Raw genomic sequence first — 10,910 nt, 5'->3', positions numbered from 1 at the left:
CCATTAATTTAATTAGAGTTTATATATTACAACTCCATTAATTTAATTTGGATACCATGAGTCATTTGAATACCATCAATTTACATCTACTCACCTCTAAACCTGTTTGATTCCATTCTCCATACATGGAGATGTGACTCAAGGTAATTCGACCCCGGGGCCTCCACCTTCCAAAAAAGTTTGTATCACATGCGTTCAAAGGCATATTTTAAAACCCCTCTGTAGCCTGATTTCCCCTATTTTATGCATACCTCCTATTACTTTTGCAATATATTATTATAACCCTCTTGTACTTTTAAAATTTCCAGCTCATAGAATTTTTTCCCCCCTCTAGTAAATTTAAATTTAAAGATATCACGCCCCTTACAATTATTGAAAAAGGTGATCACAAGAATAATCGATAAGCCTTTGTCAACTTGCATATACTACTACATCTAGAAGGATGCCGTCATGTATTCTCACCTTGACCTTATCTTTGAATTTGTGCGTTCCAAGAGAAAACAAGGGAGATCCTTAAGAACATGTCCTTTCTAAATGCCTTGAAAGAAGGCCAGCATGCAGACTTAGTGAGATTATCAAGGTCTTCCTAGAAAGTAAGAATGCAAGTTTATTGAAACAAAGAATTGAATACTGATGTCGAGAGTGGAGAGTTGACGGGAGAGTAGGAGACGAGAGTCAACAATGTGTGGGTGTGAAGAATGGATAATGGGCACACCACAACCCATGAGTTTTATTCATGTGTTAGAGTTAGGGTGGAACCGGTTCATCTCCTCATCCACTGCCTCGCCTTCCTTCAGGCGTTCTTTTTCAGCTCTCCTCATCCCTTTCTTGTCATTTTTTTTCTTCTGCTTTGGAGGATTCTTTAGGATAAAGGTAGTCAGCTTGTCTCTCATGTCAACATCAGATACAAATCCACAAGCAGCACACTTCAACGTTATAAACTGACTTTTTGTGATGACTATCTCTGTCTCTGGGTTCCCACATCCATAACACTGGACATATTATTTCTTAATGAAATTTTCCAAAAGCCCTGCAAGTTTTGCTGTATCATGTGCTCCATTCACAATAGCAGTGCCAGCTTTCTCATCAAATTTTGACTGTGCACCAAGTTCACATCCAAAGTACTTAGTAGTGTAGGCTGGAGCCCTAGCCAAGGCCTTTGCAACATCGATCATGTTCACAAGATTGGTCTTGATTCCATTTCCTCTGCCTTCAATCTTAGTGATCAGCTTAGGCATTTTATACCTGTAGAAGGCATCATCACGGTTGCTGGCCCCGATGTTCTGAAGAGCCATTTCACAAGGAGCACTGGCACTTATACAAACTCAAAAAGGCCCTTCGTCTGGTAAGAAGAGATGAATTTCTTGCCGTCCACCAGACCGGATGTGGAGCAAAGATGAGCTCTCTCCTGATGAAGCCATATCAGCAAATAGAACCAAGAAATAAAGTGTATGACTCCCTGCAAGCACTTAGAAGTGCTCAGCAAAGTATCTCCAAAGCGCGGAAACACTCCCAGATAAATAACACTTGCCTGCTCAATGTCTGTCAAGCATCCAAAGATGCTCCCACTGGCACAAAAGCTGTATGTACGAGCTCAAAAGCTCAACCAATGAGTAAGAAGCAATGTCGAACTCTTTTCCAATCCCCGATGGTCAATACCTCAACGCATGTACCCAAGACATAACCCGAATAGCATAGGCATAAGCATACATGAGTAAAATAGCTTCAGCCCACTGTATGTCAGCAGTGATTCACTGCTCAAAACTGAGTATTCTCAGTGCTAAATCAGGGCCAAAATGATGGCAAACCATTAACATAGCATCTCCATACATGTAGACATCATACGGGCATCAATATGCATCAAGTGATCAATCCCGGTAAGCATAGACTTCAAGAGATAAGTGCTGCCCTGTTTTTGGCCTGTTTGTAGACTGTTTACACAGTCCCAAACCTGAAGCAAAAAGCTTCAATGTTCAATGCCAAGTCCCGGGGTTGTTGGCAAGTGTTTAACCAAGCCAAATGGAGCCAAGTCACAGCCTGTAAGGCTGGCGCAATCTGCGCTGCTACTCCTTGATGGCCTACAGCCCACGTGGCACAAGGGAGGGTGAAGGGGGGCTCAATAGGGAGCCAATGAAGCCACAAGTCAAGCCTTAGTGCCCCTTAAGAGGCCCAACTGGAGATATGAAGCAATGAAGCTTCAATGGTGGCTGCCCCAACTTTTCTCAGACCTGCAAACTGAAAAACTGAAGTAAAACCCTGTGGGGGATGAAGCAATACCTCTGTGTGAATGCCGTGAGGGTGCCCAAAGGGGCCGGGAAGGTGCTCGGGAAGCCGGGGAGTGACGGGAGCTCGAAGGAGTCGGATATGGCTGCAAGGAAGGAGACCCAATGCGAGTAGGGAGTCGATGGGAAGCTAAGCAATTTGACTACAGATTTATCAGCATCATCATACTCCACAGTCCACAGTGCATTCGACTTTGAATCATCCTGCTTTGTGACACCGTGCTAGTGTGGAATTTCATAGCAGACATACAATCAAGATGACACATTTTACGTACGGTTGACATCCAAATTGTGAAGCAGACAACACCAACAACTCTCATGCCTGTCAAAATAAAATTGGGCAACAGCTGCAACACAAATAAAAACATATGCATGCACATAAGAACTGGTCTAACAAGGAATCAATAAAAGACATGCACATGCTTTTTAGTAACCTATTCTTGGATTAAACACCTACTCATCATACATGCATATCATTGAACTTCATATAATGTCGTTGACTAGAGCTGCTCAAATGTATATTATACTCAAGCTACCCACATTATAGAAGGGATATACATGACATTTAACAAAAATCTACAATATGTATAAGTGTTTGTGATTCTTTCTTTAGCCGTTATTGTAGGTCCCATTGCCTGCTGCCAAAATGGATTGCCTTAGGAATGAATTGGATCTGCAAAACAATCTGATAGCAATCAAAAGAGAAATTTTGTATACGTGAGCTAAAGATGTTCCTCTATTCTTTTGAATTAAAGCAATAACTAAGACTTACTTTCTCTCACAAAAACTGTCCTTGAATATACGCTTAGACATGTCGTCATACATAGTCATGCATACCACGGCTACAAAAAGCATGAGTCTACATAAGTCAAAGTCGCTAAGTCTTTCAGCCCGCACCCAAAAAACTTCAGCCCCACCAAAATTCAGCCCATGTCAAATCAGCTTCTTGCCTCCCTATGTGTTTGATGACCTGTTGCCTACAGTCAAAATGAAAATGAGAAAAATGATGCAAAAATCTGATATAACATGACTTAAAAATACAATTAAATGCTTCAACACTTACGTGAATCACATGAAAAACTAACCTGAAGTATTTACAAAATCATTAAAAAGCTTGTAGTCATTTTGATGTAGTTCATATTTATAAGTTGTTGTATTGTATGTTAAATGTGCCAATGCAATAACTGACTCTATATCGACCATGTTCAAGTCCGTCAAGTCATAAGTAAATGTTCGACACCCTTTCACCTTTTGATACCAACCAAGCTGAATTTCTACCCCTTGAGGCCGGTCCGTCAAGTCAAAACCTCGCTTATAATCCACATACCTGCCACCTACCTTCTTTCTCATCTTTTGAACTCTTCCAAGGTACCAAGTGCTATGAAGTGTGTCCATCTTCTTCAGATTTGTAGCTTTTCCAATTCTCTTTGACCTTTTTTGTCCCTCTCCATGTGTCACATCATGGAAATAAATTGCGCAATCAGACCCTATTCCAAAAAAATTGCCATTACTAGATGACGCTTCTTTTTCCTTGTGGCTGAAATACACTCCTTGCTTCACCCTAGTCAACCTATCCTTTGACAATGTAGAGTTTCCATTGAGTTGGCTTACCAAAGTAGATTTGAAGATGAATTTGCCATCAACCTCTACCACCGGTGAGATACTCTTCTTCTCAGCTTCATTGCTTGCCTCATCAAGAAGCCCATCGATCTCATGTCGAATCTCACTCAAAGATATGACCTCGTCATCTTCATTGCTCTCGTCGCCAATGGGGCTATCATCACCACATGGCTCCGCAAAGTCATCATGCTCATCTGCCCCGCCCATTTCAGTATCTAGCTTTGACCACATTGATTTTGTATCTAACCAAGGCTCTTTCCACCATTTAAGACCCTCACTTGTGCAAGGTTTGAGGCCCAATGTCTCACATAAAGTTTGTGCCTGCTTCAATCCCTCTTTTAATGCATCTATCATCTTTGTATCACAGGAAACACTTTCGTAGTTCCCAAGATCTGCTTCCAAAACACCTTCATGCTTGTTCAAGTCCTTCCAAATGTGTTCTTGTTTCTTATGGGCCCTTGAAAAAGTCACCCCATTTGAGCTATACTCATGCATGGCAACCTGATTCAAACTACCAACACAATGCAAAAGATCTCCAAAATCAAACGCTCTTTCCTGCCCAACCATACCGCCAATCTTGCTGAAATAGAACTCCGCTGCATCAGATCCTGTGAGATGTAGAGGACATTTGAAATTTGGATAGAACTCCCGAAACATCTTTATAAGTAGAACAACAAAATGGCAAGAAAGTTGCATGTCTATGTATGCCTCTTTGCTAATGAAGTTTTCCCTTAGGTTGTATGTAGGATGGTGATGTAGCCATAATCTCCACAGCTTGAAGAAGAAGACCACTTTAGCTGCAAGCACCACACGCTGTCCCAAGTCTAAATATGGTGATAAGAATATGTCTATGTAGTCAGCAACAACCTGCAAATATGCCTCGGTCCCTTGCATGCTCCTCTTTTTCTTTCGCATTTCCCTCATACATTTTTGCACTTGTCTAGAGACAATCCTTTGGGCTGTCCCCCAGTTTTGACGATCATTTTGTTGTATGTCCCCATCTCGCAACCTGTGCTGATCAACAGAGAAAGTGTTGTAGACCATAGCAACGTGATTGAGTGTAATCCACACACGCCCAATTGCAAGCTGTCGGGTAGGACTGTCAAGAGGACTCACAAGCTTCTTTCCACAATGGACAAAATCTTGATCATGTAAACCATACACATCTCCTCTCACAAATCTTCCTTTCAACTTCCATCCAGGCCAATCAATGAAAAATTGCCTATCTCTCTTTCCTAGGTAGTCTTCAACCATGAGCTTTCGACGTCTACTGTTACCATCTGATGCATGCCCAATTATTGGACCTATCACGTCTTTGAACTTTGCATTCCACATCCGCTCCACAAGCATCCATTGGGTTCTGATGAAATCACTATCAAAGCGGTTGCATGTGCAATGCACAAGCATCCATTGGGTTCTGATGAAATCACTATCAAAGCGGTTGCATGTGCAATGCACAACTAGAGCCAATCTTGGAAGACTCTCATGAAGAGGGTTGACAATGAGGAGCCTTGCATAGTGTCCCACCACGTGGTTTTGGAAGGCATCTACTATTGTCTCATATCCTTGTGCTCCATCTCCAACGATGATGGCATCATTTGAAGAGCATTGATGATCCTCTCCTTCTCTTCCACAAAACCCAATCAAAGCATCATCTTTTGCATTCCATCTACATAAAGAGAAAGATTTTTATTTCAGCCCGCTTCATGCACAAAGAACTTTATATTTACAATCAAAGAAAGGAAGAGATATTGAAAAAAGCTTACCTAATGCGCCGCTTGATAGTTGTCTCATCTTCAACAATGATAATTGGCACTCGTGATGTTATTCCATGTTTTCTCTTTGCTTCAACATATATCTTCCCGATTGCATCAAAGATATATTCATGCTCCCCTGACTGAAAGTAAGTTGATTTTCTTCGGTGTCTCCTAGTGGTTGACATGGATGGCCCTCCAAGGTTTGCACTCAAAAACTCATGTAAGCGTGGCCCACCCCATAGCTTCACGACTTCAAAAATGGTCTTTGTTGATTCTGTGAATCTTTGACCCTTTTCGGATCTTAATGCATTCTTTGCAATGTCTTGAAGAAAGTCCCATAAAGCTGATTTGCCTCCAAATTTACCTTGCCTGCAAGCCTCAATGATGTTATTGCAAAATCGCCTCACATCCTTTCTATTAATGCTTTCATAGTTGGCCTCTTTCAAGGATCTGATTCTCACGGAAAGCACCACAATCTTTGCCTTCAACCACCATAAATTTCTACTTGCTTCTCGTAATTTCTTCTTGGTCCCAACTGAGACACTTTTCAGCTCTTCAATTCCAAGGTAATCTAGCCGCATTCCTTTGCCCGTTTGCCTTTCTCCTCTCTTCTCAATGGAAATACTCTCCCGATACACTCTCATGCGAAAATCACCACATGATGAAATTGTCTTGCAATGCTTGCATGTAAAACTTTGAAAAGGCATTCCAATGCTTGAGATACGAAGGCAATGTATATGCCTAAAGCATCCATCTACCATGTACTCCATATCTCCATCATGCAAAGATGCTTTTGTATATGGCTCACAAAACCACTCTCGTCCCATCTTTAGATCTTATAGGAGAGGTTTTATATCAACCTCACGACCACTAACATGAATTGTATGCTGCCATAATCCCCAACACAAGATAGTAAGATTGGATGAAGGCAAGCATGATGTACCTGTGGGGATAGAAGGCGCTTTTGAACGCTCTTTTGTTGATGTGAGAAAAGCACCCAAGGTTTGTTGGCGTGGATCTTTGTCAAAATGCTTTTTAGGTCGCCCACAAGATCCAGTCAAGAGTGAAGAAGACTCATGTGGTGTGGTCTTGCTCCATGCAATGGTGTGAGACTTTCCATTAATATGTTCCATTAGAATTGTTGGCAAATCTGAACCACGAGGACATAAGTGCAGCCACTTCCCATCATACTTACACACCACTCTGACAGTGCTTCTATCTTTGTAATCATGCAAGGTGGCTTCAACCAACTGAAAATCAGCCCCTACATGAAGAAACAAGATCTTGAGAGAAGAAAAGAAAAGAAAAATCAGCTGAAAATTAACACTAAAAAGAACAAGCAAAAATCCTTTAAAAAAAACCAATACAAGGGGCTGAAATTAGTGTCTTGCATGAGCTTAACAAAGGTGTTACATAAAGAAGATAATAGTTTGGTTGCAAAGAATTAAGAAATAAGTTGATGCTTACCTTCATGAGTGTTATTGAAATTATTCATCTCCTCGATAGCCGCCAAAATTGCCACTGCATCATCACAATCATCTTCTTTGTCCTTTGTACTATTTCCTTGAGTGTCTATTGCATCGATCTTTAGCCCTTGATTGGAAAGGTACCGTTTTGTATGGGATTGTCCTTGAAGAATGTGAAATCTTTTGAAGTTTGATAAGCATGAGTATGCGGTCTGCTTGCCTCCAGTCATTCCCGATCCATAAAAGCTTTTACATTCATTACACCAAATTCGAATCAAAGGCTTGTCATTGACATCTTCAGTTGTAAGCTGAAAATTGTCATCTCTAGGTGGATTTCTGCTCCTCAAATTCTTACGACTCTTGTCACATTGGACCTCCCAAAGGTCAAGAGTTTCTTTTGGTAGTAAAGAACTCTTGAGCATGTTGACCTTGCTACCATGAACATTCTCACCCTCTTCCCTTGCATTCATGTCACTAGTTTCTAAGGCAACATTTAAGCTTCTACAAATGCATTTTGCGGGCCCGCCACCATAAGCCATGCTTAAACACCTCTTTATGCCAACACTTTTGTTGCTCTCCACTTGCCAACGCTCTTCTTGTGTGGCATTCAATGTGCACACTCCATCATCATCTTCATCTTCAATAACAAACTCAAAAGATTCACTTACAATGCCATCTTGCACAATCTCTTTGCGTATGGCACTATAGGTATAATCTCCCATCACTCTAACATAACCCAACAACTTCTTTTCACTATCCCCATGGTCAAACACCTTAATGCGAGCCTTGGATGCCATGAATGATCGATCCTACATTCAAAAGAACCATAAAAGAGAAAATATCAAACATTATGAGGGATGCCAATAAATAGTTTAATGGGCATAAAATATCTACAAGGTCTCTATTTATTGAAAAAATATGAAAGAAAAATTAAAAGAAATTTCTTCTCTCTTGCAATAGGACCACACTCATTTTCTTTGATTTCAACCATAAAGCTTGAGAGAGCTTGCAAAAAATAAGGCAAATCTACTTTACTTGAGAGCTACATAAAATTCTATTGGAAAAAAATGCATGAGGATTACTACTAGATTGAATTCTTAGTAGATTTGGTGCAATGAGGAAGTTCTCATGGTCCAAATATCCCTGAATATGCATGCGAAGCTTGCCAATAAGAGGTGTGACCTTGACTTTCTTGCCAACAAATGCACTTTCGGCCTCAATCTCCGGTCCCATGTCACCCACACTAATGCCCAATGCTGTAGCCATTTCCAATGATATGAAGTTGTCCGTGGCAATCAAAGAAAGGTGGAAAAATTGTGGGAGCTCAATGGGTGGGACGGCTGCTCCTCAAAAGATGTGTTAAAAAATCATTAAACATTATTATTATCATTATTATTTATCATTACATTGTTGCTCCCTTTCCAACACGGTTAAAATAACCGGCTGGCAAGCAGGATGGCCCTTAATGCGACCTGGCCCTATGGTGTGCATTGTGCAAGATGTGGCCGTGGAATATATGATACGGAGTCAACGTCGCCGGCGGCATGGGGGTGGAAATCCACGCTATGAGCCTCGTAGATACCGTCTTCTCTCTACATGGCAGCAGCTACTTGTGTAACATTTCCTCGTGTGTATACGTTGGTGTGCAAAAAGACAAGATGAGGACCTTGGGATCCATCGCGAGCCTGCAAGGCTCCCATCGCCGTAGAAGAGGTGAAAATCGATTATAAAAGACCCTATGAGCTTGGTGATGCGTAGTAGATACCGTCTTCTCTCTACATCATGGCAGCAGCTACTTGCGGCCGCCTGCTCTTGCTCTTCCTTCTGTCTCAGTCTGTTTCATTTGCAGCTTCCAGTTCCCTGTATAGTCTCAGCCTCACCTCAACGCTCGCAGGCAAGGATACCCTGGTGTCTCGGAACGGACTGTTTGCCCTGGGCTTTGCCGAGGTGGGCGGCGGCGCGGGCACCAGCTCGTTTTACCTCGCCATCTGGTACCAGAGCGTCGGACCATCGGCGGACGGCCTGGTGTGGACGGCCACCACACGCTCTTATGTAGCTAGTGATGCCCTCCTGCAACTGGACGCTTCAGGAGACCTCATCCTCTTCGTCTCCCAAGACACCAACCTTGCTATCACTTGGGCCACCCAGACACAGCACATGGGCGTTTCCTACGCAAATCTCACAGACGCAGGAAACCTTGTCCTCTACAACGCAAACTCGCAGCCCATTTGGCAGTCTTTCCAGCACCCCACCAATACACTCCTGCCGAGCCAGTTCTTGTACACGGACAATGTCCTGCAGAGTTGGGCGGCGCCCACGAACCCTTTCCCCGGCCCATTTCAGCTCATCCTGCAAGAAGATGAGAACCTAGTTGTATACAAAGGCACCGTCGACCAGCAAATCCCATGCTGGGCCAGTGGCACCCAACGCAGCGGTGGGCTCGCTCCAGGCCCTGTCTATGCCGAGCTTAACTCACAGGGCTCCTTCTTAATCCATCTTTCTGATAATCGTGAGGAATCTTTGGTACTGTACAATAGCTCGGATTATGGCAACGCTAGCAGATTAACTCTTGATTCGGATGGTTTTCTTCGCCTCTACACCTGGAATGGTGCTAACACCAGCACATGGCAAACTGTGTGGAGCACCAGCATGTCCGTCAGCTGTTATTCGCCCTCGCCATCAGTCTAGCGCCCTTATCTCCATCTCCCATCACGAGTGCAAGGTCATCCTCTCCATCTCTAGTTCCAACAACGCCAAGTGCAAAGGCACCTCCTTCTACTTGGCCTCCATCCCCACCTCAAGATAATCCCACATTTCCTGTGTGCCCGTTGTGAATGTTGCGTCGTTAATAACCTACGTATCCATTTATCCCCGTTGTGAATGTTGCGTCATTAATAAGCTACGTATGATCTCACTATATGTGAGAAGCCTGAAGGTGTCTAATGTCATAAATTCCTATCTTAGTACCTAAATTTCTTTGCTCAAAACCTTTATACCCTTTCTCGTCTAGAATGTGAAATTCAACAATCATAAATAGTCTATTTACGACTAAGAGAGAGAGAGAGAGAGAGAGAGAGAGAGAGATGTGAATGACAAGTTCAAAAAGTGCCTAGAAGCTTATGTGCCAAAGAATCTTACTATGAAGCTCAGAACGAGTAAACTCAATCCAATCTAAGCATGAGGCATACACCTAAGTGCTTGGCCATTCAAGCGAGGTACTTCTCAAGTTTCTCAACTGCTTCCATGCTTCCGATTAGAGGTGAACCCTTTGATGAACCTGCATGGGGGAAGTAAAAAAGTAGCCTCTAGAAACATGTCATAAACAATCAAACATCACACCTTAGGTGTGTGCCATTAGCTATGGCATGCACACACTACATGCAAGATGTGGCATCAACATGCTTCAAGAAGCTTTCATAAACAAGCTAACATATACAAACTCTACATGTGAGATGTGGCCTAGCCATGGCTCATAAGCTTTCATGAGCATGTTTGCACATTGACAGCCTACATGAAATGTGTGAGATATCCATGGTGGCTCATAAGGTATGCTATGGCCACCATGGGTCATGAGTTTCTAGGAACGTGCTAGCACCTAGCATGTAGAAACTCAACTTGAGGTGTGATGTACGCGTGGCTCACAAGTTACATGAACTTGCTTGCACATACAATCTACTAAACGATATCGCCAATTTCCATGAACATGATGAGACATCTAAACACTACACATAAACTTGGGTAACCAAGCCCCCCATGCACAATCAACGTATTTAGGCATTGCTAAT

The 10,910-nt window shown here is 42.5% G+C and overlaps 1 protein-coding gene, 1 long non-coding RNA gene and 2 pseudogenes across 2 annotated transcripts; 1 reads left to right on the top strand and 3 right to left on the bottom strand.

Moving 5' to 3' along the window:
- Positions 1-734: 734 nt before the first annotated feature.
- Positions 735-1,295, bottom strand: LOC147634999 (putative eukaryotic translation initiation factor 5-2; annotated as a pseudogene).
- A 1,515-nt stretch (positions 1,296-2,810) lies between these two features.
- LOC147634997 (uncharacterized) lies at positions 2,811-6,725 on the bottom strand. The gene is made up of 3 exons (XR_015266738.1): positions 6,603-6,725; positions 3,055-3,259; positions 2,811-2,955 (listed from the first exon to the last, which is right to left on the bottom strand). It is a non-coding gene; the product is annotated as an uncharacterized LOC147634997 (long non-coding RNA).
- LOC147634998 (uncharacterized) lies at positions 3,363-5,191 on the bottom strand (annotated as a pseudogene).
- A 2,182-nt stretch (positions 6,726-8,907) lies between the features above and the next one.
- On the top strand, positions 8,908-9,813 carry LOC147634996 (G-type lectin S-receptor-like serine/threonine-protein kinase At5g24080). Its single transcript, XM_086803329.1, has one exon. It carries the CDS (start codon positions 8,908-8,910, stop codon positions 9,811-9,813), a length of 906 nt encoding a protein of 301 aa, XP_086659455.1.
- The last annotated feature ends 1,097 nt before the right edge of the window (positions 9,814-10,910 follow it).

The sequence above is a fragment of the Cibotium barometz genome, chromosome 10, assembly GCF_041138505.1.
Source record: "Cibotium barometz isolate CiBa-2024 chromosome 10, ASM4113850v1, whole genome shotgun sequence".
Taxonomy (NCBI): Eukaryota; Viridiplantae; Streptophyta; class Polypodiopsida; order Cyatheales; family Cibotiaceae; genus Cibotium; species Cibotium barometz.
Note: the sequence above shows the minus strand (reverse complement) of the source record. Positions and strands in the feature narration are given on the sequence as shown.